The 27,260-nt window shown below is 41.4% G+C and overlaps 4 protein-coding genes across 5 annotated transcripts; 2 read left to right on the top strand and 2 right to left on the bottom strand.

The window, feature by feature from the left end:
- The first annotated feature begins 217 nt into the window (after positions 1 to 217).
- Positions 218 to 9,094, top strand: slc25a35 (solute carrier family 25 member 35). Of its 2 annotated transcripts, XM_071534921.1 has the most exons (5): positions 218 to 624; positions 795 to 860; positions 943 to 1,095; positions 2,088 to 2,222; positions 2,350 to 9,094. In XM_071534921.1, exons 1-5 carry the CDS (start codon positions 253 to 255, stop codon positions 2,518 to 2,520), a joined length of 897 nt encoding a protein of 298 aa, XP_071391022.1. In that variant the 5' UTR covers positions 218 to 252; the 3' UTR covers positions 2,521 to 9,094. The 2 variants fall into 2 exon arrangements, with proteins under 2 accessions (XP_071391022.1, XP_071391023.1); XM_071534922.1 differs by lacking the exon at positions 795 to 860.
- Positions 9,095 to 10,145: 1,051 nt separating this feature from the next.
- On the bottom strand, positions 10,146 to 15,097 carry LOC139657179 (mannose-P-dolichol utilization defect 1 protein-like). The gene is made up of 7 exons (XM_071534938.1): positions 14,989 to 15,097; positions 14,608 to 14,673; positions 13,532 to 13,664; positions 12,030 to 12,115; positions 10,987 to 11,102; positions 10,681 to 10,791; positions 10,146 to 10,549 (listed from the first exon to the last, which is right to left on the bottom strand). Exons 1-7 carry the CDS (start codon positions 15,080 to 15,082, stop codon positions 10,427 to 10,429), a joined length of 729 nt encoding a protein of 242 aa, XP_071391039.1. The 5' UTR covers positions 15,083 to 15,097; the 3' UTR covers positions 10,146 to 10,426.
- A 2,265-nt stretch (positions 15,098 to 17,362) lies between these two features.
- tm4sf21a (transmembrane 4 L six family member 21a) lies at positions 17,363 to 22,159 on the top strand. The gene is made up of 5 exons (XM_071534919.1): positions 17,363 to 17,678; positions 18,248 to 18,313; positions 18,931 to 19,064; positions 19,158 to 19,344; positions 19,498 to 22,159. Exons 1-5 carry the CDS (start codon positions 17,502 to 17,504, stop codon positions 19,504 to 19,506), a joined length of 573 nt encoding a protein of 190 aa, XP_071391020.1. The 5' UTR covers positions 17,363 to 17,501; the 3' UTR covers positions 19,507 to 22,159.
- A 300-nt stretch (positions 22,160 to 22,459) lies between these two features.
- Positions 22,460 to 27,008, bottom strand: LOC139657172 (mitochondrial ornithine transporter 1-like). The gene is made up of 7 exons (XM_071534929.1): positions 26,825 to 27,008; positions 25,523 to 25,643; positions 24,839 to 25,097; positions 24,584 to 24,721; positions 23,994 to 24,169; positions 22,786 to 22,944; positions 22,460 to 22,581 (listed from the first exon to the last, which is right to left on the bottom strand). The coding sequence occupies exons 2-7, from the start codon at positions 25,575 to 25,577 to the stop codon at positions 22,460 to 22,462; spliced, it is 909 nt and encodes a 302-aa protein (XP_071391030.1). The 5' UTR covers positions 25,578 to 25,643; positions 26,825 to 27,008.
- Between the last annotated feature and the right edge of the window lie 252 nt (positions 27,009 to 27,260).

Here is a 27,260-nt window from a genome sequence, read left to right as displayed (position 1 = left end):
CCCATTTTGTTATTACCTCCAACCAAAAGCACTTCAATGCACAGATAGATAGAAGTCGCATTTACCACTTCGCAGCTCTAAATTACGAGCTTACGAGGAGCACCTGAAGTGCGCCGGGCCGGTAGTGCGGGTGCATGGCAGTGACAGTGTGGGAGGAGAAACTGCTGAGCAGGACCCTAACATAATGAAGGACAAGCCAGAGCAGGCCTGAAGTAAGCATCTGTCATCTGAACAGCTCGACCTTGTTCCGCGATGGATTTCGTCCTGAGCGGAGCGGCCGCTTGCGGCGCTTGCCTGTTCACCAACCCGCTGGAGGTCGTCAAGACGCGGATGCAGCTGCAAGGAGAGCTCAAAAGCCGAGGGACGTACCAGGTTTACTATCGGAACGTATTTCATGCTTTTTACACGATCGGTAAAGTGGACGGAGTGGCCGGGTTACAGAAGGGGCTGGTCGCGGGGCTCGTGTACCAGTTTTGTATGAATGGAGTGAGGCTCGGCTCGTACGCCGTCATTGAATCCTCCGGTTACATCCACACCGACGGACGGGTCAGCGGGGCCAAGACTACGTTGGCGGGAGCTTTGGCTGGAGTGGTCGGTGCCGTGATGGGAAGTCCCATATACCTGGTGAGTAGGTGGCTAGTAGACTTGACATACATTTTTTATTTTTTGCAATTAAATTACTGTATCACATCAAGGTTTATAAGCAGTGTCATGTGAAGGTGAGCTGTCACTTGTCTAGTGAGAGATAAGTCATCCTGTGGAGAAAAGTAAACCCACTTTGTCTGCGTTGATAGGTGAAGACTCATCTTCAGAGTCAGTCTACCTCCTCCATCGCGGTTGGACACCAGTATAAACACCAGGTAACATAATAGCAAACTGAAGGCAATTCATATGAGTGACAGGCATCAAGTGATTCCCTCCTGTGTTAACCCTCCCTGCCAGGGGATGGTCCATGCTCTGGCAGCCATCCACAAGGAGCATGGCATTCTGGGACTGTGGAGGGGCTCCAGTGCTGCTGTACCGAGGGTCAGCGTGGGGTCAGCCGCTCAACTCTCCACCTTCTCTGCCTCCAAGGAGCTGGTGATTGATCTACAGGTCAGAATGTGTTATTGCATCTTAAGTAGGCTAATTGAGGTTCGAGTGAAAAATGTCATCTAGATTCAGTGGTGATGAGGTGGGGAGTGGGCTGGCTGGGTGAATGTTTATTCTTCAAGCCTCCTGCCTTTCCTATGACCACAGAGCTCAAGAATGAACATGTGTCAAGCTGTGCTGGGTCCCACTGATGAAGAGATGCAGGCTTGAGGAGAGCTGGCTGTGCTACTTTGCAGTCAGCGGCTGCATACCAATTACAAAAGCGGTCATTGTAGCACCGACATAGCGGTAGCCTTCACCCTCCTGGAATAGAAATTGGACACCATTCATTCGCCCCCCTGGCTAAAAACATGGAAATTACATAACTAGAGGAGCACCAGCTTATGTGTAATAAAACAGCCAGTTCATCTCAAAGGCTGCTTTATGGTGGCTGGTGAAAGTATGTGTGACTGAGGCTCTATTAATAGAGTCATTCTTCTGTTTCACTGCATGTGGCAGAGCATACGTTTAAATTAGAAGTGGCTGCACACGTGGGGGCATCCCGACCAACATATACTTGTGTAAAACTTTTTCTTTTTTCTTTAAGATTATTTTTTTTGTCATTTTGCCTTTTATTCAATCATTTTTTATTCAATCTTTTTTTTTTTTTTTTTACAGTGGTGAGAGACGGAAAGTTTGAGGAGAGAGAGAGAGAGAGGGGGATAAGGATAACATGTGACAAATGTCCCAGGTCAGATTCAAGCCCAGGTTGTCCATGGCATGCGCCCCAGACCACTGAGCCACCAGGCTGCCCCTAAAACGTTTTTTTAATCTATTGAGTAAAGTACTGCTGCACTGTGGCTATGAGTGTGCAACAACTTTAATTTATTGGTTGTGTCTGTGCACTGGGCACTGTGACCTGTGCCGCACAAATCCAGAGGAGCTCTCTCTCTCTCATCCTGTCTGAGCTTGGTAGGTACAGTCCCTCACTGCATTGTTGCTCTGCTCTTCCCAAGGTGTTCGCGAGGGACAGCTGGCTTGTGGCCTTGACTGCAGGCATGATCAGCAGTGTGGTGGTGGTGCTGGCCATGACTCCTTTCGATGTGGTGAGCACACGACTCTACAACCAGCCTGTGGATCATCTGGGCAAGGTGAGGAAGTAGATCGATACACCGGGTAGTGACTCATGGCAGAGCAGACAAAGGGTGGTAGAGTGACAGATCTACTGTCTGATCGGTATGCACCAGGCTGACTGGATGTCGTTTTCTCCTCATCTAGGGCCAGCTTTATAAAGGATTTGCCGACTGTTTTTCTAAGACGCTGAAGAAGGAGGGCTTGACGGGACTCTACAAAGGCCTGGGAGCCTCCTATTTCCGGCTAGGTCCGCACACTATCCTGTCCTTGTTCTTCTGGGATGAACTGCGCAAACTCTACCAGCAGAACAGATAGCACCAGGGACTGTTACATGTGAAAACGGGTAACTCATTAAGCTCTCGGTGCATAGGTTAAATGAGTCTTCATTTAATGAGTTTAGAATCACAAGGTAAAAGATGCTCTCCTTTTCCTCATGGGAAAGAGCGAAGGTGATGTTTTACACTCCAATAAGAAAAACACATTAGTAGAGCCGAAAGGCAACAGGGACAGATAGGTCAGAAAATATCTAAACTGCAGTCAACGTTCTGATTCATTTCAGTACAACAAATGTACATGGATTTGTCTCTGTGGCATTTGTGCAGAGACACAATAACTTACATAGTAAGTCAGTGGGTACCAACACATGGTACGAGGACAACAGGACATGTGAGATACAGGTCAATTTAGGAAAAACCATTAATCTAAACCAATAAGCAAACATCATGTCCTCTTGAACTCTTGAACTGGTGGTGTTACATGCTGTAAAACGGCAATCATATGCCGTTCCAAATAGAATCGCCACAACACATAACAGTGCACTTTATGGAGAAAACATCCAATGTGGCCCACAGCTAGGGGAAATAGATAGTTTCAACCGCTAAGGGTCATTGGAAATTTTGCCAACAGCGACGACAGCAGCATGCGAACTTCAGCATGAAATTAATGCTGCAAATTGGCAGGGTGGCTGGTGGTTACAGTCCTGTAACTGTGTCTCAGAAGGATATGTGAAGAAACATATGCCTAATTGTACTATGTGTAATATGGCAAATGAATTGCTCTGAAATTCCAAAGACATATGAATACAGATACAGACAGATGAACTAATAGAGAGATAGATAGATAGATAGATAGATAGATAGATAGATAGATAGATAGATAGATAGATAGATAGATTAAATAAGCAAGTAGGTGGTACCAAGTTCAACAGACAGAAAGCACACACAGATCCAGCTGTAATCGGAGAATCAGACACTTCATGCTCTTCAATAGTAGCTTTTCTCTTTAATGCAGCATTAACTGATCCAATGTGTTCAGAGGGAAACCATCTTGGTGACATGCTAAAATGAACAACATAGGAAATTATACATACATTACAAATTGCCAACTATTATTATTTTGCACTGTAAAATCTCTCAAAACTGGAGTGCATTTATTGGCAGAGATAAGGAGCAGGTTGAAGTGAATTTGCCTGCAAGGCAACAAATGCTGACAAAGCCTTCAGAGAAACCTGTTTCTCTGAAGGCTGATAAATGTCTTGCCTTCTAAAGGCAGCACTAAAAAAGGACAGGCTTTCAAACAGGACTAACAGGACAGTGGCTGTAGCTGACAATAGTCTCCTTCCAATTGACCACAGGTGGAAAAGAAACCTGGAATAGAACCTGTAGTTTGGACATCAGATGTCTGCAAACTGAAACTGTTAAAAAACAAGGATGTGAAGGAAAAGGAGGAGTTTTAAGGAATATTTTACGAGGCACACCTGTTGGTGTTTGTGGAGGATAATGTGCAGCAAAGTGAGCCATTGTCATTTATCACACGGCCACTTTGCCTTTCAAAAGTTTTTTTTTAACATCTGCCCATTAAAGCGAGAGAAATAGTCATAGTCTGACTCATCACTAAAGGTAACTGTTCATCTGCTTTCTATGAAGACAAAAATGCAAGCATGTTGTCATTTTAACATGTCACCAGGACAGTAAAAGACAGAATTTCAGCCACATTATAGTTCATTTATGTAATATACTGGCCATATATCTATTGGCAAGATGTCCGTATCATTATATAGCTTTGAAAAAAACCATTTTCAGTTAATCTGCCTTCATATGGCAAAGCCAATGAGTTTATTTTAGAAGTTGAAATTCTCTGTAATCCAAAATTGACACATAATTCAAGCCATTATTTAGCCTATTTCATCAATTGTTGGAGTTTTATGGCTTTTGAAACTTACTTCAGTTTGAGCCAAAGAAGCAGCTCTGAAAATATTTTAGACAATCAATTCCCACTGCAGATTGTGCAATACTAAGCAATTATATATAAATGAGGGTATGAGTTGTTAAAGTTTCCCCTACATGCAAGGCATTTGGATGGGCTGATTTTAACACCATACATACACATACTACAGGTCAGAGTGAGCACACATCAGAGTGTAACACAGTAGCTTTAAAATACGGTTGGAACCAAACTACAGACAAATCAGTCAAACATACATCTATTTTTTCAGCATTATTCTCCATTCAATTTGAAAAAGTTTGCAAACTGCAGCAGTGTGCAGGTGGATTATGGTTACAGAGAGCCAGTACATTTTTTAAATGGTCACTGTGGGTTACAGGTGAAATCTGCAATTTCCCTGGTGTGTGCAAAGGTTGGTGTTTTCTTCATTAAGTGCAATATTTTCCCCTCATAGGGCACTCAAGCATTTTACTAGAACAGGTCATTAATGATTTATTTGATTAACGGACTGAAGAGCTTTCAACATGGGAACAAAATGTTTTTGTCACCTGCATTCATAACACTGGCACTCCACATAAAACATGAAATAAATGTAGCTAGAAGGACAGATATTTTTCCACGGAAGTATTCGCAGAACAGAGGAGACAAAAGTTTCATTATAAAAGTTTCAAAAATGTGAGTTTAATTTGTGTAATGAAGTTGAAGTGTTTCTTGCCGCTTCTTGCCTTACTGTAAAATAGTTCTGTGAATGTTCAGCTAATAGTTTAGATGCGTACTGTATCTAAAATTGTCTGGGTCTTTTTTATTTACTATTATTAGTTATACAGCTAGGTTTCCATTATTTATACTTCTGAAAGAATATTGACTTCTCAATGTTTTGACCACCATTTGTGAAGGATTGTGTCTGGTTTAGCATGGTGTACACTTATTTTGCCGTGGCTACTAACCAGTATGCCTAATGATGATTTTCATTTCAAGGGTAGGTAAACATTAAAATACTTTCCCACTTAGTATTGTGTAATATTATAATTTACAATTTACAATTTGCCATTTGGCAGATGCTTTTATCCAAAGCGACGTACACATGAGATTTTAATACAACACAAGCAAGGATCTAGTCAGGAGAGAACAACGAGAATAAGTGCCATAAAGCTAAGTTCTGGTCCAACAGGACATAGGTGCTACGAGGCAGTGCATAGAATGCATAGAGGCAGATTTTCTTTTTTTTTTTTAGATTACACAGTCCATCAGGTGAGAAGGTGTTCACTATAGAGCTGGGTCTTTAGCGTTTTCTTAAAGATTGAGAGGGACTCTGCAGATCGAATGGAGTTTGGTAACTCGTTCCACCACCGAGGAACCGCAGAAGAGAAGAGTCTGGCTAGAGACTTAGGGCCTTGTTGTGGTGGCAGCACCAGGCGCTGTTCCTTGGAAGAGCATAGTGGGCGGAAGGGAGCGTAGACCTGAATGAGGGAGTTCAGGTAGGTCAGAGCCAATCTCGGAACCCATCCGTCTGACGACGATTAGACTCTGGTGGCGACGGCCAATATTTCGGGGTTTCCGGTGTAGCCAGCGGACACCCGGGTCGAGACTTCCTCTTCCGTGCGCCGGCCATTGTTTACAGTCCGATTAGCAACTTGAGACGCAAGAATGGAGTTGGAGTTGAGAGACGACGTCTCATATGCAGATATCTGTTTATAGAGATTAGCCGAAATGTCGTCTGGAACTAAAAAACCTGTGAAACAATCCGGTCGTAGACGTCATCTCTCAACTCCAACTCCATTCTTGTATCTCAAGTTGCAAAACAATAAGACTATAAACAATGACCGGTGCACGGAAGAGGAAGTCTCGGCCCAGATGTCCGCTGGCTACACCGGAAACCCCGAAATATTGGGGGGCCATCACCCCCAGAGTCTAATCGTCGTCAGACGGATAGACGATGGGTTCCGAGATTGGGTCGGAGCCATTTTGGTTGCTGCTTTGTAGGCGAGCATCAAGGACTTGAACTTGATGCGGGCAGCAACTGGGAGCCAGTGGAGGGATATGAACAGCGGAGTGACATGTGCTCTTTTGGGCTGGTTGAAGACCAGACACGCCGCCGCGTTCTGGATCATCTGCAGAGGTTTGAGCGTACATGCCGGGAGCCCTGCCAGTAAGGAGTTGCAGTAGTCAAGGCGTGATATTACAAGAGCCTGTACCAGGAGTTGTGCTGCATGCTTGAGAGGTAGGACTCAAACCAGCGGAGAGTAGATCCTGAGAAGCCAAGCTCAGCGAGTATGGAGAGGAGGATTTGGTGGTTAACCGTGTCAAAGGCAGCCAATAGGTCAAGCAACATTAGAACAGAGGACTGACCGGCAGCTCTAGCTGATCGCAGTGTTTCCACTACAGACGAGTGCCGTCTTGGTAGAGTGTCCGCGTTTGAAGCCAGACTGGTTAGGATCATACAAGTTGTTCTCAGAAAGGAATTGAGAGACTTGATTAAAGACTGTGCACTCAAGTGTCTTGGAAAGGAAGGTGAGGAGTGAAACCGGCCTGTAATTTTCAACCTGAGATGGGTTGAGTGTAGGATTCTTTAGCAGCGGGGTAACCCGTGCTTGCTTAAAAGCAGTGGGGAACACACCCGTTGTAAGTGAGGAGCTGATGATGTGCGTGACTGCAGGGATAAGTGTGGGCGAAATGGCCTGCAGGAGGTTGGAGGGTACGGGGTCCAACGGACAGGTAGTGGGACGAGAGTCAAGCAGAAGTTTGGAGACTTGCTCCTCGGTGAGATGGGAAAATGAGAGGAGTGAGGCCCTGTTAGCTGGCGGCAGCATATTGAGTTGGTCAGGCTCAGAGAACTGATTACTGATGGTAGAAACCTTATAAGTAAAGAAGGATGCGAAGAGGTCAGCAGTGAGCAAAGTTTAGGGTGGAGGTGGTGGACGGTTGAGGAGTGAGTTAAAAGCTGAAAATAATTTCAGAGCGAACAAAGATTCAAAACACTTAACTGACCGACTGCTATCTCCTATGTCCTAGATCCGAACTTGTTCTGCTGTTACTAAGAAGACATGTTAAATGTATTCTTCACCCATGCAGGTTGAACTGAGTGAGAAGAATTTGGTGTATTAACTTGGCAAATTAGCCACAGAGAAGGGAAATTAAAAAAAATTAATGAAATGGAAAAAAATTAGTCATACTTTTTAATTGGTGCTTTTGAATTTCGGCCACATTATTGTTCATTTATGTACTATACCGGCCTTGTATCTATTGTCCGACCAGAATCTGTAGATGTATGTACACAGAAACCACACTGTGCCAACAATCACAGGCTAAAGGGACAGCTGACCACCAAACCTGAATCTGAACACAGTGTATTAAGCACTTTGGCTACCATAGCTACACCATTATGATAAAGTTATTTTAATAAGGAAGTCTTTGTGCTGTGGGTTGAATGGAAACCTGATTAGTGTGGTCTAAAATTACAACAGAGTTGAATAGTCTAGGGTTAGTTTTCTTAATTTATGGCCTCACCATGGCCAGAGGAATTTAACAAGTTGATAAAGGAAAGTTTAGAATAGGAAATACATTGTCAAACATGTAAAACACAGTTTTGATACTTTGATTTTTGACTTTACAGACTGTCCCACTGCTATGTGTCAAATGACATTTGTTACATAAACACCTTATGAAAGCTGCTGTAAGGATTGAGTCAGTATTCATGAATGTGCCATGTAGCTGCTACCAAGCTCTTGTTCATGTTTTATGAATGTGTTACAAAATGCAGTTCCTGTTGACCATGTGTTGACCATGTCTTTGTGCAATAGACATAGTAATGCAGAGTAAATGCACAAGGAATAAAATGATCCAGTCAGATCTGTGTACTGTGAGAAGGCTTTGACTGACTGCCTATCTAACTCAAGACTAAAGAAGGTGTAGAGGACAAAAATAAATTTCACTTCAGCTTTTTTCTTGGTGAAATTGTGGTGTTTTAACGTATCCTTATTTCTAACTACCATGCTCTCCCCTGCCCCCTTTGTGTCACATGGGCTGAATTAATTAAGGGGCAAATATTTGTTTTAAATCTTATATTACTTAACTTCCTCTTATGGATGTGATCAAGAGGTTTTAGGATTTTCTTTTAGGTTTATAGTTTTCCTTTCAGAATCATTTTAATTTTGTCTTTGTTTCTACATCATGGTATCAAGTTCATTAAATACATTTTAATGGGATTTTAGAGTGTTGACTCTCCACAGTTGAGTAATGTGTGGCTTTCAGTTCCTAAGGTTTTCCAGAAATGGTAACTATCATCCTCCCACTACATTTGAAATGTGTTGTCATGACCAATTTCTCCATTCACTATGGTGGAATTAGAGAACAGAAAGTGCAGCACCCTCAGTGATTCAACAGGCATTTTGCAAACCTTATAGCATAGGGATGTGCAAAAGGTTAAGGGCTTTAGTTTACCATTATATGCAGTTTTCATGAGGACTGTTGGAAAAATAGCCTAACCATAGACTCTGAGAGATCATAATTAAAATATAAACCGATAAAAAAGTATCCTTTTTATGAATTGATCACGTTTGGTGTGCAAAACCATTTTGTTGGAAGCAACTAGTAATTTAATGTGTTGGTTAAACATACGAGAGTAAAAAAAATAAGATACCTGCTCTGAAATGTGGTGAAGTGAAATTAAGTATTATACAATGTAAAGCACAATGCTTTTTTCAAACCTGTATTTTAATATATTACTTAAAGTAAAACTTCTAAGTGATTGTCTGTCCTCCAATAATTTACTTATTTGCACCAATAATATTAAAAACACCTGCTGTGCTTTTCTTTTGGCTTTTCTAAGATGCTGTACTTTCAGGATTTATGAGACGTTTGGCCACACCTCCAGGCATACACACCTTCAAAATATTAAACCGTCAATATGTTAAATGTGTGCATACGACCCAGCCCAGAAATCTTTGGAATATTGTGAATAATGCTCAGGTCTGTGCTCTACATAAGAGACACGGGCTTCACCAACAGAGTCATAAGACAACCATGTGCTTGAATGAAATTAAAGGTGACTGGCTGACTGGCACACACCCACACCCTCGGTTGTAACATGACTCTCAGAACAAAAGGTAGATAGCAGATAGTTATTTTTATGTATGAGTAACATTGTGCCCAAATCGCTTTAGCAAACACTTCACAGTCTCGACATAAAGCTGACAGCTCTGTAAAATACTTTCACTTACAAATAGCATTATCCGGTGGTAGAAATGCAGTTTTTCCACAGCACAAGTCTTCAAATGCTTTTAAAAGTCCAGCTGTCCTGTCAGTCATAACACATGATAAGATAATAGACAGTAATATTCAGTAGACGGGACAGAAATTCACAGCATAAAAAGCTTTACATGCTGTACAATAAACATAAGTAGCTGGTAACTGATGATCAAACACACAGGTGGCTGCCAAAATAAAGTGGGAGAGAGAGAGGGGGGGGGGATGAAATAATCTGTGCTACAAAAACAGTGGCTGGACCTGTTCTGGGAGAATCCTGCAACTATGCTGCCCTCTAGTTGCAGCTGATCACTCAGAATGGCTTTGTATTGAGAGGCGTTTCCCTTCTCCTTTGAACATTTTAGTGGACCCAAACTAGAAAATTGCACCACACACAAAATAGCAGAGCCACCTGAACCACATCACTTGGGGGCAATAGAAGGCATTTTATTGGCTCACATGAGTTGGAGACAAAAATGAAATATAAAAAAAATGCATAAAGCTATTAAACAGCATGGCAATGGGAATTCTGATTTAGACACACACACACACACAAACACACAGAGCATGGCTTATGTAAAAGCCGATCTTAGTGTGGTAAGCAGACACATTTGTACAAAAACTCTGTAAACCTCTACTGCATGTCAGGTACAACTGGTACACACACACACACACCAGACAGGAATGATTTGAATATGATGAGATTGTCCCATATTTAGTTGAAAAAGCGGAACATAGTTGTCACGGTCGACCACTACTCAATCTTCTGTTTCCCAGCGGAGCTGCTCTTCCTGTAGCAGAACAGTTGGCCCAGCAGGATGCAGCTGAGGCAGGCTGACAGTATGTGGGCCAGAGTGTTAAGTGATCTTCCGGTGTCCTACAAGAGAAGGGTGATAAGTGAGGCCAAACTCTGAGGTGGGTGAAGTAAAGGTAACAACCAGAGATTAGAGAGGTGTAATGTAAAAAGTTATGCAAGTCAATGCGTGAGTATGATTCCTAGCTCCATACCTGTAGAGAGACGAAGATAAGAGCCAGGGACGAAGCCCACACTAGAAACACAGAGATACTGGAGAGTTGGCCTGTGCTGCCATTGGAGTAGTTAGTCCCAGCCTGGATCACCTGCAAATACAAGACAAGCAAAGACAATCACTCTCACACCTATCTAGACCAGGCAGTTGAGAAATGCTACTGACAAATGTCCCCTGACAAATACATTCAGATAAACACCCTCAAGTACATGGGCTTTTCATCACAGACCAGCTCATGTATGAAACGGAGCTACATCATTCTACATTCAAGCCATTGAGTTGCTACCTTGCTTGCGACTAAAGCTGTCACACTGGACGCCTGCATGGTTGAGACGACTGCTGCAGTTGCATAGGACCCCAGGAGGAACATTATGCCACTGTAAGCCAAGAGGAACATCAGTCCTGCAACATAAACATCCTAAAATATGAATATATAAGATATATATAAAGATATAGAACCTTAATACAGAACAAAAAAATGCATGCCAGATGAGAAAAGCTTTTTCTAATCCCTTCGATCCAAAACAAGAAGAGAGTTCTCACACTGAAGATTACTGAAGTGAAAGGAAAATCATTAAGTCGAAAGCATCAAAAGAAGGACAAATTAAATAATCACAACCTCTAACTTAAGATAGTTAGAGGTTGTCCTGTAATTATGATCACTGCACTTCAAACTAGAGGCTGCAGTGAAAAGTTGAATAGTACAACTAGGTGGCACTCTAGGAAAGCACTGACCAGCTGTCTACACAAAAAATTAACAGGAGGATGTTAGTAAAATAATCAACATCTTTGGCTGTGGTGAATAAATCTATCTGTACATTTTTTTAATTTGAACAAAATGTTTTTTAGTATTGTAGTTTATCCCAGATGTACTGTATGACCTGTTTCCACATTTCATGCTTCATCAGTAAATTTATTAACATCTACATATCATCCTTGTAGGTGTATGACCAACGATAGTCACATAAGTATTTGATGTGAACATTTTTCTCCCTGTACTAAAAGCCAGTGAACCAAGACCCTTATCTGTGATATCATACAATTTATAACTGGAAGTGACACAGTTATTACACATCAATATCTCATCAACACCTCTCTTCTACACACAACACTGACAGATTTATTACTTCCTGATAGCACAGGTAGAAAAACGTTTTGACTTTAAATCAATGTGTACTACTTGGAAAAAATGAAGGGTTAGTTAAATGGATGTTGCATTGTCACTGCATTTACACTCTGTATTGCTGGGAGTTTGGCTATATATTGGCCCCTATAGTCTGAATTAGGTTTTGAGTGTGCAGATTGCAAAACGCATAGGTGTGTGCTAACCTTTGAGAGTATCGCCACGGTAATGCAGGATGAGGAAGCCAATCACTGCAGTCTGGACCAGCGTGAAGAGCCTCTCACCCCAGGCACTGTTGAACATTTTAGGATCAAGTACGAAACATGTAAGGCACACAGATAACAACATGATAATACATAAATACTGTCAGCTGCACAAGGGCAACAAAACCCTATGCTCAGTGAGAAGCCGATTTTCAAATGTATGGACAATATTGGACCCACAGTCTTGAAACTTGAGGGGCATAACTTGTGTCAAGCTACAGGCTACGTCTTCTACACATGTGCCTTTACATTTTGATGCCCTTCAAAGTGTTTCCCTGCATGTACACCCTGTGGCCGCTTTATTAGGTACACCTCTCCGTTTACGTGAGCAGCTCACTCCTCCAGACAGCGAGTCACATAAATAAAGCCTAAGCATGAAGAAGAAGTGAAAATTTGGCATAAACAACATGAATACATGTATCCCTCCTGCCTGGTTCCAGCTGTACAGGCTGGTGGATGTTTAAAGGTGTGAGGAACGTTTTCTCGGCACACATTAGGCCCCTTAGTACCAACTGGTCGATTAAAGCGAACCTAAACTTTGTTGCTGACCAGGTGCATCTCTTCATAGCCACAGTCTGCCATTCACTTCCAGGAGGGTAATGCTCAATCTCAAGAAGCATGCATCGAATCAATATGGCTCCAGTACGGAAGCCGAGAACAGCCGTGCTTGCAATTATTTTTTTTAACGCCGTTATCTCGAGATCACAAGTTAACCATCCTGTTATCACGAGAAAACAAAATGTTTTCAAGAGATCAGGAGTGCCATGCCAGCATGCATATGGCGTCTTGACAACTGTAGCAACTGATTTAAGCTGAAAATCGTAACTGCAGCAAACAAAACTACACATTTATGCTTCCTGTTCAGTTATGAATCCTCCCCGACAGAGAAAACAGTGATCTTGAAGGCTGAAATCAGGTGTGATCAAATGAACCAGACACTCATTTTCGAGTTAATTATCCTGTGATCTCGAGAAAACAAAAGCCATTTTCTTGTGACAAATTATCTCGTTATCTCTAGAAATCGGCCTTTTGTTTTCTTGAGATAACAAGATAAATTAACCCGTTATCTCGAGAAAACGAGCTTTGTTATCTCGGGATAATGAAATCATTCACTCGTGATCTCGACATAACGGAATTAAAAAAATAATTGCAAGCACGGCCGTTGTCGGCTTCCGTACTCCAGGGACATGACACTGATTTTAATTTACCCAATAGAGCTCCTTTGAGGAGGGATGGAATGGGATGTTTGCAGCATGATGAGTGACGGTATCTGGAACCTTTCTGTCACCTTGCTGAATGCAGACCTTGAAGACATCAGGCTGTCCTGAAAGCAACAGTAGGGGCCAATCTCCTACACAGTACTATCTAGGTGTTCCTGATAAAGCAGCCGCTAAGTGTATCACATGGTCTTTGATCTATTCACCACTTTGCCATTGATCTCATACAAGCGAGGGAAGTTGTTGGCCATGCAGTAGACCACGGGGCAGGAGATGGCATAAAGCTGCAGCAGGACAGCGGTCAGGCTCAGGCCCGCTGCACTCCCTCTCCGCATTATCTTCAGCACTTGAGGTAGCTGTGCTGCGGGGAGAAGACAGACAGGAGAGGAGGATGAAGAAGGAGAGGAGGATGATGGGGGTTATACTGAAGAGAGACTATCTAAATCATTAATTAATAACTCTTTACATTGCAGGCCACCAACAAGATGTAATAACAAGCATTCATATGGAGTACTCCTCAGATACCATGTAAGTTGGTCTGCAGCTGTGCTATGATAGTACATACATATCAATACATTTTATTCAGTTACTTAGGTACATTAACTGCTAATTAACATCAGTTTAGAGATAGGAAATCAATAGCTACACTAAAACTAACACTAGCCTCTATTTAGTAATCGCTCACAAATAACGCTGTATGGAAAAACAACTTCTGAATATCTGGATAAAATATCTGATGATTGTGTATTGTTGTAAATTTGTGTTTCTCGACATGTAAGGCATATACTTTCTTTATGTACTATGGCATATAAAGGGAAAAAATAACTGTTGTGTCAATAAATCACATTTGTTCTGTGGCACATACCTGAGTGTATCAACTATACCAATATGGCCTGGAGACATGATGTTAACACACATTACTGGCCCTGGTACTACCATGGTAAAGCATATGTACTTTAGTTAACCATAGTTTACCTGGGTACATACCATGGTACAATTTCTTATGGGAATTTAAATCACAATCCCCTCATTGCTGTGATTATGGTGTAAAGAGAAAATGTGTGGTCAGTTATGAGTTGTTAGCCAAAAACTAGAATATACTCAAATAACAAAAACAAGTGAATATCTCAGGGAATGGAGAGTAGGCTACTAGGAGCAACATAACCAACTGTGCCAAACTCTGTTAGTTTGCTAATGCCATGTTGTCATATGATTACACGTATTGAGTAACTACAGAAAACAGCAGGTAGGCCTGAGCTAAATATATCACCCTGCATACTTTAAACAGACAGGAGACTTCTTACCTATCAGAGTGTCCAGCATGATCCAAAACCCCACCGTTTTGCTCAGTACAATCGTTAGGCAAGGCACTAGGAGGTAAATAAAAAAACGTTATAACATGTTCAGGTTAGAAAACAAATGTTTTTCTAGTTTGTCAACACGTAGATATACTGAACAACGCAATTAGATAGGCGATTTAAACGCTAAACTACACTACTACACTTGATTTAATTCTAGTAATGGTTAGACTATCAGAGGTCAAATATCACAGTGTTAAGCTACAAAAGTTGATGCTTTAAAAGTGGGAGAGTCGACAGCATTTTACATAACCGCCCCTGCACATCTGGAGGGTTTTTTCCCTCTGCATTTCATTAGTTTAAAACATAATTGCAGACGAGCCTCACCGTGCATAAAGTGTAAGTTGACGAAAAACTCATTGTAACACTTTTCTGACATAAAATGAGTACGTAGAAACTCTTTGACGGGAGACGTGGCCATCGTTGGTCAGCTGTAGCCAGGAGTGTTTCTCTCACTAAAAGTGGGAGTGGTCCAAGGCTCCCCAAAATTTACAGCGGTGACCAAAGAGGGCACGGGCCCGAGAGAGTTAACAGGAGCCAGATGAACGTCTAGTCTCGTGATATTTGTCGTTCGGAAGTCCACGATAGCGTCACTGATATGGAAAATAATGAGTTTAGATAGACTCAGGTTCCAATATGGATTTTTTTTAAGGCAAATACAGATAATGCTATTTTTGGAAAGAAGCCGACAATAGCTGATATTTTGTGCCAATATTCAATATCTTTAAATTTGAATATTTCCATGACTATTTCCAAGACCATAGGACACTAAAAGTCTCCTAATGACATTGTTAGGGTTAGCAGCTCCTGGGCATTTACAGACTGCCACACCTGAAGCTGTAGAGTAGGTCTAAGCTGCTGATGGAGACAATATCCAATTTTCATTACAAGGCCAATAGCAGCCTGAATATACAGTCATGATTTTGATCCTTACTTGACAGAGGAACCAAGTGCAGAACACATAAACCTGTATCACCTCCCATGCCTCTCATATGAGAAACCAGCTAACAGAGGTTCCCTAACTTTTTCATGTCAAGGATCCCCACATAGATCCACATTAGCCCACCAAAACCCATTTGATGAGATTTGCTCTAAACCCAATCTGGGTCTGTGCTCTAGGTGGGGCGATAACAACAGTGGGGAGAGGGAAACTTGTGATGAAAACAGTCCTTACACACTCTCTCATTGTGCTCTCATTGTGCTAAACAGACCTAGCTTGTATGGCCTACTCACCTAAAGGTCAGAGGTCAAGTTTGTCATTGGAGCAGTTAAATAGATTTGTCGGAGATTGTGGGTTGCACATAAACAGTAGAGACCCTCTGGTCATTTTTTTTTGCAGAGTCTTTATCCCTAATTTGTCCATTGTGAAGGCAACTTGAATACCCATTTATTGATTATCTTCTAATGTCTGTTAGTTTAGAACAGGGATCAAACACTTAGATCGTTTAACACAATTAATGGACACTTACAGTCTACAGTTAACAGTTAAGTTTACGAAATTATCTACTGCTTCTAAGCTGTTTACACGTGTGTTTTTCTCCACTATGTATATTATCCTTGTCACAGCATGTTTTTATGAATGAGAGCCGGGTGGAGCCAAGACCAAAGGCAAGTCAGCTGAAGAGAAATGGAATAAAAATGCGATGGCCTACAAAGTAAGTTATGCTCCTTTATTTAGGGAAAACCTTTGGGCGTATTAGTGTTATGTGCATGGCAAGTGATGGCAGTTGTGTGTTGCTTTAAATAACCGCCTTTTAATAATTTGGCTGAAAACAATACTATGCCTCATATGGGAGGGAAAACACCAAATCACTAGCATACTTAACATACTTCTCATTAGCCAGAGGGCAAATATGTAACAGGGATGGTTTATATGACTGATGAGTAATTCTGCATGAGCCTAGCCCAAGTGTTGCGCAAAGAAGCACAAGTTTTTTGAATACTTAGTGTGGCTTCTTTTCTTATTCAGTCATTTCAACTTTTAGATTCTTCATTTTTTTTTTTACTTTCCAGCTGATATCAGTATTTTCCTTCAATTTACTGATACTATGATATGAAGGCAATTACAGTCAACAGCTCACTAGGCAAGCTAAGAAAAGAAGTGCCATTCTGTTAATGTTTAACTAACCACGACATAGTCATTTATAAATGTTTTACAGTTGATGTCAGTGACACATTGTTCTTGCTCCACCTACAGCCACTGGTCTAAAGTCCAGCCGCGCAGTGATCCCGGAGTCACAATGTAAACACACATCACCTAAATGCACTAATGGTATACAATGTAACAGTTCCAAACAAAAGTAACTTTTCGGTTCATTATATTAGAGAAATAGACAAGCAACTAAGATTTTATGGCACTGAGCACTTAAGCGGCCTAATCACAAAACAGGAGCTATATGAAACTTAAACGAAGAACCCCTGACTCAGAAAATGTGAATGCATAAACATAGCTTTAACCAAAAAATGTGCAACTAAATGCTGCCTAAATGTATTCCACAAAACAAGCCGTTGTCTTTTCCAGATACCATAGAATGAGTCACGTTCTCTGGCCTGGTGTCACAGACTCTGTTTGTCCACGCTATCTGCATGTCGTACACCTCCCACACCCATTCCTCCTAGTATTTAGGCTCGGTCCTCAGCGCGTTAACAACGTGATAGAGTCATTTGAGAAAAATATATTTCACTCTCTGGATCAGTTTCTAGTATCAGGCCAGGAACTTCCCCGCTCACTGACAACACCAAAGGAACCACCAAAGGATCTCAGCTGACAAGGAGAAACACTCTGGAACCTTCCTGAGCCAGAGGTTTTAGACCCGTTATTTAGCGTTCAGGGTGACAACATGTGCACAGGGAGATGTTCACGTTGCATTTCTGGGGCTCTGTACCCCTTAGCAGTCATATCCATCATCTGCAACATCCTATTGTTCTTCCCCGGCTGGGACGTCAAGTATGTCAAAGATGGACACATCACTGAAGAGGTGAAATACATGGGAGGCCTCGTTGGAGGGGGGCTCATGGTGAGTTCTCTTTTCTCTAGCCCGTTACTGAAGGGCGTGACTCTGGACTACAAGCTGCTGTAAACTTCACTCTGATATATAATGTACAGGCTCTCAGACAAAGGTTAGTTATCATTATCTGCAATGCTAAAACTGATAAATGCTGGCTTTATATACTGGATTTTAATGGGTTTAGTGGCCATCTTGCCTGTTTAGGTCTCAAGTTTGTGCTTCAATGGTTAAGATTCCTTATCTTGCTAATCTAGAGGCGTCACCCAATTGAATTGAATTGAACAATGGGCAGTAACAGACTGCATTATGCACTAGCCTTATTATGTACAACATATTGCATATTACATGTAACACTCTCATGAAGTGAAGATTTCAGTCCATTTTAAAGGGGAATTGTTCAGAATCTGCAAGGCTGTTATTCTGCAGGAGACAATTTCCTCAAGTCTCCCCAGTTCTCAAAATTGAGGAAAGTGCTTAATTGTTTTGATTGCATTTATCAATTGTTTTGCTGTAATCCAAGTCATGTTTTACACTGATGCTGCATTGCATTCCCTGCTAACTCATCTCTCCCACCACAGGTGTTGGTGCCAGCATTTTACATCCATTTGACTGGAAAACAGGGGTGCTGTGCAAATCGCTGTGGGGTGAGTCTGTCAGGGAAATAGTTGAACATTTAAGGATTTCAGAAAAAGACGTGGGCTGGCTAAAAATCGAACTGATTCATTATATACAGTACATTAACTCCACACATTATAAACTATGCACTATACACTATCAGTCAAAAGTTTGGACACACACATTTTTCTTTTCTTTTTACTATTTTTCACATTTTAGAATAATAGTAAAGACATCAAAACGTTTGTGTTACGAAATAACACAAATTGAATTATGCAGTGACCAAAAAAAGTGTTTAAAAAAATCGAAACTATCTTATATTTTAGATTCTTTAAAGTAGCCGCCCTTTGCCTTGGTGGAAAGGCAAAGTCTTTGGAAAGAAATTCATACATAGGCATCAACTTCACTATTTATATTTGTCTAAGAAACTAATTTCAAGCATTTAAGCATAAGCCTTTAGATCAAAATGGCTTTAAGATCATGAAAAACAGTCAGTACATTCAATCAGGTGTGTCCAAACTTTTGATTGGTAGTATATTTAAACAATGGCAAAGCATGCAATAAAGTGTTAATACAGGCCAATAATTCAGTGTGAATACTACAAAAAATGAGTGTCTGAGCTTTGGTTATCACTTTTCTTCTGCAGATGTTCTTATCAATTGCATTTGCAGCAGTTGGTGTGGCTGGGGCTCTGTACAGTTTCGCTGTGGCAGTGCTTGGTTTGCAGAACGGGCCACTCTGTAAAGTCGCTCTGATTTGGACGACGCCTTTTAAAGACAGGTGACATAAGTAACCTGCTGACGATATTTACTAACATGATCAAGTTTTAGTAGGCATGCACAGTGTTATTCATTACCGTCTCGTTTCGCGTAGGGACACGAGCTACCTGACCGACCGTAAGTGGTGGGGAACATGCTGGGAGCCCAAGAACGTGGTGGAGTTCAACGTTGGCTTGTTCTCCACCCTGCTGGTGACGAGCGGCCTGCAGCTGGTGTTCTGTGCCATTCAGATGGTCAATGGCCTGTTTGGCTGCCTGTGTGGAACCTGCAGCAACAAAGGGGTGAGGAGGGGAAATCTCAAAGAAGCGGATGTTAGAGGGAAATGGGTAGAAAGAAAATCCTTCAATGCCGTCATGTTGTTTTCTATGTTGCTAGGACATCTGAATCTCAGATAGTTCTTAACGACAGCATCCCTCTCTGGTCTTAACCTGCAGGTCCTGTAAGGTCCTGGTCGGTAGGTGGCTCATCATCCACACTCCATACAACACCCATAACCAATGATGACTCCCTGACTGGCGCTCCCTGGTGGAAGGCTGAGAGAAGTGTTCCTGCCTGATGTTGCATCTGCAGAAAACATCCGATTCCTGATTGCTGCCATCACCGTGTGACCACAGATATATACTTTCTGTGTATTCCATGGTGCAGCACAATTCCTTATATTAACCAACACAGAAAGCTGGACATGTAGTGACTTAAAGGCCTTGTATGCCTTGTATTAATGTATGTTGAGAAATAGGCACAGTATAAGAAATCAAGTCAAATTCCTCATTCAACTCGAATTTTGTTTAAAATATTGCCAACTGACACAGGTGCTACTGTTCTATTGTGTGACATGACATTCAATTCAAAATTAAACTGAACTTTTGACAAACTGTACTTATAGTCAAAACAATAAATCACACGGTTACCCTCTAATAACTAATAAAATAAAATAAAATACAAGAGACGGTTCACCTCTAATTACACATTTAATGTAGATCATATAATTACAAAAAAATATCATCCCATACTGTATAAGGATTGATATCTACAAATGTTTTAGTGACATATCTCAGTTTGTTGACATTGCCTTAATAAAATACTCAATTATAGGAATTTGACAAAAAAAAATTGCATTGCCAACTGTTCAGCAGTGGAATAAAACCTGCATGTTAAACGCAGTGTGCAAATGGCAACTTTGATGAGGCAGTTGATATTTTCTCATGGTCTTGTACATAACATGGGTTACACAACAAAAGGCAAAAAGTAGTGATTTAAAAGGCAAGTATTGAGTCCTAAAAGGGTGGAGGCTTCATAATAAACAGAGTGGAACAGTACATGTCAGAGAAAAACAAACAAAAACACCTTGTTCAGTGCGACACCCTCAGTTTGGGACGCACATGAGAACAGGATGACTTTCTATTTAGTCACGGCTGGTGATTTGGTCAGTGAGATGGAAAAACTACAGGCTACAAGTTAAACCACTTGCTGGCTGTGGCTGTTTTTACTTTCATAACAAATGAAATTTTAATGCTAAATGAGCATTAACTGCTGGAGATTCTACTGAACATCATATTTCTATGATGGCTCAGCTTTATGGCACATGCAGTTATAGCCAGAGTGATACAGAAAAGCCACCTCAATCTTCATAAATTTCTGTGAACAAATGCAAACCACTTAAACTGATGAATGTATACATTTTTTTTTACTGCAAGTCGTCACACAAGAGTGGAGCAGTAATATCAGCGAAACTCCCTTCCAAGGACTACAGACAGGAAATAATGTAACATTCCCCTTAACACTTTTTGCAAGTTAAAGACCCTATAGACAACTTTTTGGCTTTAACTTATCATTATGAAGTAAATGTTGATTGCACAGTGTAATGGCTATAGAATAATGAAACCATCGGCGTTTAGATTGGTTCCCTATAAGCCTCACTTTCACTATGCAATTCTGTCTGGCACCGGGTACGGTCTCCCGGGAGAATGAAGGCTCCATTTACGGCACAAAGGAAGTGCGTCATCAATTGTGCAACCAAAAGCAATTGGAACAGCAATTGGAACAAAATAAACAAACATCTAACTAGAAGGGCACTTGGAGAGCGCAGACCTCCGCCAAGGCCAATAGTCCAGTCTGCTATGATATGCAAATTTAGTCGGTTCTTCCTTGGCCCATGCTACACCCTTCCATGACGTTTCATGAAAATCGGCCGTAGTTTTTCCGTAATCCTGCTGACAAACAAACAAACAAACGGCACCGAAAACATAACCTCCTTGGCGGAGGTAACTATGTTTGTTTCTGGCTGCTAGCGTTAGCAATGTTAGCCATGTTGCTAACGCTAGAAGCCAGAAACAAACAAATGATCCATTGTCCATTTGATAATCTAAACAAAGAACACGTTTTCTTGCAGTGGCCTTTCTAAAATGAGCAGTGGTGAAAGTTACTATATTGTGTTATGATCAAGGAGTTGATAAGCAGACAGATGGAATGGAATGGAAAGCGATCCGGTTGTCTTTGCGACAGCAGCACAAACAACAATACCACTTGGAAACGCTAGGGGGGGATGACGGGGGGAAAGTTGAAAAGTTGTCTGTATCCACTTTAATCAGATGGTGGAATTTTTAACTTCAGCTTGAGGTCACTCAAGTAAGTGTGTTATATCATTTTTATGTTATAATGCTTCAACTAAGGCTATTTGAAAAAGTGTTGTAATTGCAAAATTTTGGCAAATTTAGTGGCATTTTCCCATTGTACCTAAATAACCGAAGATATGATCCCAAACTGAGGTACACACTGAACTGTCAGTCTTGTAAACCATTCCATCATTAACACATTTTAGGCAACTTGAATGAATAAACACATGTTTTTAAAAATTCAAATGAATTAAATCAAATGCATATGGATTTTTAGTAAGGTTGTAAGATTGTGTGTATTAAAAATGGCCACACAAAGAGCAAGTAAAGAATATTCTCTCCAACAGCCTGGGGAGAAAAGGTTGTCTGTGCGGATATAACTTCATTGAGGTAGACACAAAATAACAATAAACTGGAGTGTTGACAATTCTTCAGTGTTACAGATACTGGCAAAGGTTGCTTAATACTGTGCTGCACATATATTATTGTCATATATGTCAGCAAATCTTTAGCTTTTTGGGAATTAACTTGTTGAACACAAACAAAATACGTAAACGCTGTGTCAGATGGAGTTTTTGTTGGGCTCAGAAGAGATGGAGTGTGGCAGTTTCAAGTAGGTTAAACAAGAGCATGAAATGGCAGAGACTTGGGCCCAAAAACACATCAAGCTTGAAAAACTGGAGGACTGATGAGGTTATATGGCTATAAAACTTCACTCTGATTAGGGTTAACCGTTCACACATCAGCACTCCCTCTCTAAGGTGTTTTATGCATACAGGCCCGGTTAGCTGTCGAACTGCTTCATCATGAACTTCCGGCTGGCTTCGTAACCCAGGAACAGTGCTCCGTTAGCCGGGAAGGTGCGGACCATGGTGGGGGTGAGACCGGAGTAGAGCGCCCTCACGCCTACACACAGAAACACAACAAGAGATAGGAGAGCTTACACACTGACGGTTAATGACAGCTTTCAGTTCTCAGCAGGAAAATCCACTTGATGGACTTGTTCTGCAGACCTCCGGCTTCATCTTCACCCAGAATGTTTTGACAAGCAAATTTGAACATAAAACATGCCTGTTAAGACTAAAAACATCAAACTCGTTCTTTGCCTACCTTCAGTGCGTGCGATGGTCATGAAGGTTTTGAAGAATCCTGCCTGTTTGCCCGTCATGGACATGACCTGGATCCGAGACTTGACACAGTCCATGGGATAGACCACCAGCCACAGGCATGCCCCTCCAAAACCCCCACTGAACACGATTGGAGCCACACCTACAATATATACAGCAGAACCCATTAGACACAAACAAACTTGTTATAATTTGTTAGTTGTATGTAAATATGTAAATCCTTCGTTATTTGGTTTGTGAGCTCAGAGGTGCAAATAAATGAAGAAGAATTCATTATTTTACATTAATAATAAAACTGTATCTTTAGGTCGGCCAAGCAAAGTGCACAGCATGACACATAATATATCCAACTGAGTTTGACATGAGCAATTCAAAGTTAATTAGTACTGCTTGTTAAATATAGCAATCAAGCTATACAATAAAATATCTCCGGCTCATACTTGCTGCATCATATGTCAAAGTTCAACAGTCTGCATTAGTCACTAATTGCAGTAATAAACATTTTAAAGGAAAATTCCACCCTCAGATCGTCTTACAGAGTTATATATCATCGGTCTGTGATGTCCAACACATTCCAGCAGTTATTTTGGGATCAACTGTTGTAATTTGCTTTTTTGGTGTATCCACTTTCATTTAACCTGCCTTGTCTACTTCTAGTTCAGTTAGTCATTTCCTACATTTCCCAGAGTGCCTTTGGACAACCTGCAGAGAATGTGCCTGAACTTGTTGTATTCAGCTGTTGGCCATAGAGAGCGAGTTTTACAAGTCAAGGAAAAGTGAGTCGCGCCCCTTACTCAAGACACAACATGTCTTGCGGCTGCATTTTAACGACATTTTAGCCGCTCAGTAAACATCTCAATGTGACGTCACATCGTCTGCGTTTGGCCACTATCTACGGGAATAAGAAAAATACACCACCAAACAACAAAATGGCCCAGGAATTTTAAAAAATCTTTAAGAGTTTTAGGGTGTTTTGTCCTTTAAGCTACCAAACACAGACAGAGCAGACAAAACAGAGGGAGACTGGCTTGCAGTATGTGACAGTGTGTGCTACAGCAGTTTGCTGGCTGCGCCACAATTTGCAGATATCCACCCATTTAACCACTAATCTCAACATTTAAAACTCCACAACCACTAACAGAAAAACAAGGCTGCCCAGCGTGGAAGGCAGAAGGAATATTTTGCCGGTACCTATGTCGTCTTTGTCACATTTCATATAGTCTGCAAAGGTGGAGCGGCAGAGCTCATAGGCACCAAAGAAGCAGAAGTAGCCAGGAACCTCTCTGGCGATGGTGGTGGTCAGGCCCTGGAAGAAGCCCAGGGGTCCGTCGTTCCTCATCACCGTCTTCACCACCGACCACACCGTGCTGCAGACACAGCAGAGGGAATCTGGCTTGGTTAGCTCACACAGACTATGTTTACATGCAGACTAATGTTAAAAAAAGTTAGTTAAAAGTTTGTCTTTTCCAAACTTGAGTTTTGCTTGCTGCAGTTGGTTGCATCACCTTGTGTAGTTTGCATGGAGGCAAGCCACATAATCACACATAATTACACATAATCATTACACAGTCATTTCATCTGAAATAATGTTAAAATAGTCATATTAATTGATTGTAAGGCATGCAGCCTTACAATCAATTAATAGGGCAAACCCAGTCATTTTTCCATTTTTCAACAATGCTAAAACTATTACGTTAGTCAATATAAGTTCTTGAAACAGTACTGCAAGAATAAAAGATCTATACAATATCTAACAAAATTTAACAATAAAAACCACTTACTTTTGGCCGTTGGCGATCTTGCCTGACGCTTCCATTTCATACATGGCTTGGAGACGGCACTTCACAAGCTCAGTGGGGCAGAGGACGAGCGAGGAGAAGATGGACGCCACCGAGCCAGCGCAGGCTTTCTGCATGTCGCTAAGAGAGAGGGAAGGATACACAAGAGACAGTGGGAGATCTTACATGTGTTTTAAGGACAATTACATAGGTCACTTCGCATTAACAGGAGGGACAACTTCTCAGGCATCACCCTACCTCAGCACCGCTTCATTGTGTAGTCCCGCCATGAGGCGGATGACCTGCTGGCAGAAGCCGTAGCTCATGAAGAGCACAGAGTTCTCGGCGATGTTGGCCATCAGCGCCGGCGTGGTGCCCTGGTACAGACCGCGCAGGCCCACCTGTCTGTAGGTGGACGAGACACAGTGGACGAAGCCCCGGTACAGCGTAGGAAAGGTCTGCATCTTCACTTTCGCCGTGTCCAGAGGCTGCCCACTCAAGACACACGCAGTTCCTCCTATAGGAGAAATACAGAGGGGGAAACTGTGAGAAACAGCGCTGATCTATACATGTACTGACAGTGCTTAAAAGAAATAGTTATGGCCATTACACAGGGAAATCTATGATGATGACACAAGCAGACTTACACACCCTATGGGCTGTCAAGAGAGATAAGGATCAGAGGGCTTTGCAGAGGCTTGTATACCATGGAGTAGTGTACACACTCAATGGAAACACAGAGAGAGACGAGCCGGAAAAAGACAGGAGTCATCAAAATGCTGCTAGGTCAGACAAGGTCTCTGAACATAGCCACAGCTAACGTAGCAAGTCATTTGGCCAAGCGATGGAAGAAAAGTGAGTGGGTGACATTTCAAAGATATGGACCACATGTAACATTCATAGTGTTTGTTTGATGATGTTGAGACAGAGCGCTGTAGTTACCTATGGCTCCAGCAGAAAGGTCGATGATGGCTTGGACCACTGGGTGGGGGGCCATGGTGTCCCAGAAGCTGCTACAATAGGTTTTTCTTGTGTCGGCTAGCTACAACAGCTCCTGAAACAGCTGCAAATAGGGAAGTTCTTACATCTAGTGGGACATACTGAAATGTAACAAGACAGACAGTGTTGTTTCCCCAACACTTTGCTCAGAGGCTCATAGGCAGGTATGAAGTGGCATGGCAAAATCATGTCCAAAATATTCCAGAAATGGAATTTACTGTAAAATTAGTTCTCACTTGTGGTATTAAAACAGAGTAAAGTCACTGAACTGCTCACAGCTTTGAGTTTTTGCTACTAAGGACAGTAAAACATCTAGTAAGAATTCCCCATTTTATTAATTCACAAAATATTAAAATTACACTGTTAGTCAAATTTATTGTTACAAGTAAGCAAGCTGCATACAACACTTCAATCAATATGCAGATAGCAATATGCAGGCCAACTTCACCATCCCAACAACAACATCCCACCTTCTTTGTTTTGGATATTCTGTGCACATCTTCGTCAAAATATAAAACATATTTCACATGGATTGTAGTTTAAATGTTCAATGTTTTTAGCTAACAGTAACTCGTGCCAGCTAGTTTGCTAAAACAGAACAGTTATTGTGGTATGTAGTGAAACTGAACTACTCAAAATATAATTAGGACATCTGTTTGTTTGCATAGATAGTCCCCTGAGACACACAACCTGTATGTAAGCATTTCACCAGAGGCATCAGAGCAAGTTCACTGCAATAAAACCTTGCCTCAATTTCATCTTTATCAGCAGTAATTACTTACAACAAAGTAAGACTGTTTTTTATATGGAAATAAAATCACTGTCGTGTATAAATAACTGTAACGTTACTCTGTAACTAATATTTTATATCAAATTCCCCTGTGGGGAGGACAGGCCTTTCTCACTGAGCTTTAAAACCGACCACCAGAGGGAGGCATATGACTTTCTTTACCTGTCCCAGAGAAACATCATTTGAACAGCAAACTGGCAGAAGACAGATGTAAAGTTTTATCTCCATTGTGACTTGACAAAAACAAATTAAAAATGCCAAGGTAACCGTTCCCTAAAGGCTTTAAGCTAACAGGTATGTACCAAAGTTACACTCATTCACATACGTTAGCTGACAAACATCCTTGTTTTGTTAAGCTAGCAAACGTTAACTTTACTATTCCTATTGTTGATACATGCATATTAGCATGGTATAAACAGATTAAAAAAGCAGTTGTCTCAAAATACAAACCCTACACGAGAGGGAAGAGATGAAGTTAGGACATCAAGGTCCCAGTGCTGGCAGTGGCTTCTTGACACAACGTTAACCAAGTCGGCTGCAGACTGAAGCTAACATCGTCCTCGGGTGATTGCATGCTACACGACCGGATCAATCATCCAAAGTTTACCAGAAGAGTGTTATCTCATTTTCAACATCCACTCTTGTGCTAACGGTAGTCAATGAATGGATCGGTAGTCACTCGGTGATAGTGTGTTGTGGTGAAGAAGAGAGACTGGAGGTTGTTGTATGAGAGCTGTATAACTACAGAGAGGAGGAAAATGAGAGATCTCTCACTCTGCCCTTATTTCTGGGTACCGCAAACGTCATCGCGTACCAGAATTCAGTATGCACACTAAATTCAGTTAAAGCTACAATATGCTACTTTTTAACATTGATATGACAATAAATGAA

This window comes from Centroberyx affinis, unplaced genomic scaffold (assembly GCF_046629955.1).
Source record: "Centroberyx affinis isolate AG114_WGS23_722 - 3 ecotype Tasmania unplaced genomic scaffold, CSIRO-AGI_Caff_v1 ptg002635l_1, whole genome shotgun sequence".
Classification (NCBI taxonomy): domain Eukaryota; kingdom Metazoa; phylum Chordata; class Actinopteri; order Beryciformes; family Berycidae; genus Centroberyx; species Centroberyx affinis.
The sequence above is the reverse complement of the archived record's forward strand: the minus strand, read 5'-3'. Positions and strand labels throughout refer to the sequence as shown.

Coding starts and splice junctions, on each gene's coding strand:
- slc25a35 (XM_071534921.1), top strand. CDS start 253: ATGGATTTCGTCCTGAGCGGAGCGGCCGCTTGCGGCGCTTGCCTGTTC. Junction 861..942: donor GACACCAGTATAAACACCAG/GTAACATAATAG, acceptor CCTCCCTGCCAG/GGGATGGTCCATGCTCTGGC. Junction 2,223..2,349: donor CTGTGGATCATCTGGGCAAG/GTGAGGAAGTAG, acceptor CTCCTCATCTAG/GGCCAGCTTTATAAAGGATT.
- tm4sf21a (XM_071534919.1), top strand. CDS start 17,502: ATGTGCACAGGGAGATGTTCACGTTGCATTTCTGGGGCTCTGTACCCC. Junction 18,314..18,930: donor GCTGTGCAAATCGCTGTGGG/GTGAGTCTGTCA, acceptor TTTCTTCTGCAG/ATGTTCTTATCAATTGCATT. Junction 19,065..19,157: donor ACGACGCCTTTTAAAGACAG/GTGACATAAGTA, acceptor CGTTTCGCGTAG/GGACACGAGCTACCTGACCG.
- LOC139657172 (XM_071534929.1), bottom strand. CDS start 25,577: ATGGCCCCCCACCCAGTGGTCCAAGCCATCATCGACCTTTCTGCTGGA. Junction 24,722..24,838: donor CACAATGAAGCGGTGCTGAG/GTAGGGTGATGC, acceptor CCTCTCTCTTAG/CGACATGCAGAAAGCCTGCG. Junction 22,945..23,993: donor ATGTGACAAAGACGACATAG/GTACCGGCAAAA, acceptor TATATATTGTAG/GTGTGGCTCCAATCGTGTTC.
- LOC139657179 (XM_071534938.1), bottom strand. CDS start 15,082: ATGGCCACGTCTCCCGTCAAAGAGTTTCTACGTACTCATTTTATGTCA. Junction 12,116..13,531: donor GCCAACAACTTCCCTCGCTT/GTATGAGATCAA, acceptor AATGTTCAACAG/TGCCTGGGGTGAGAGGCTCT. Junction 11,103..12,029: donor CCGTGGCGATACTCTCAAAG/GTTAGCACACAC, acceptor TTTATGTTGCAG/GACTGATGTTCCTCTTGGCT.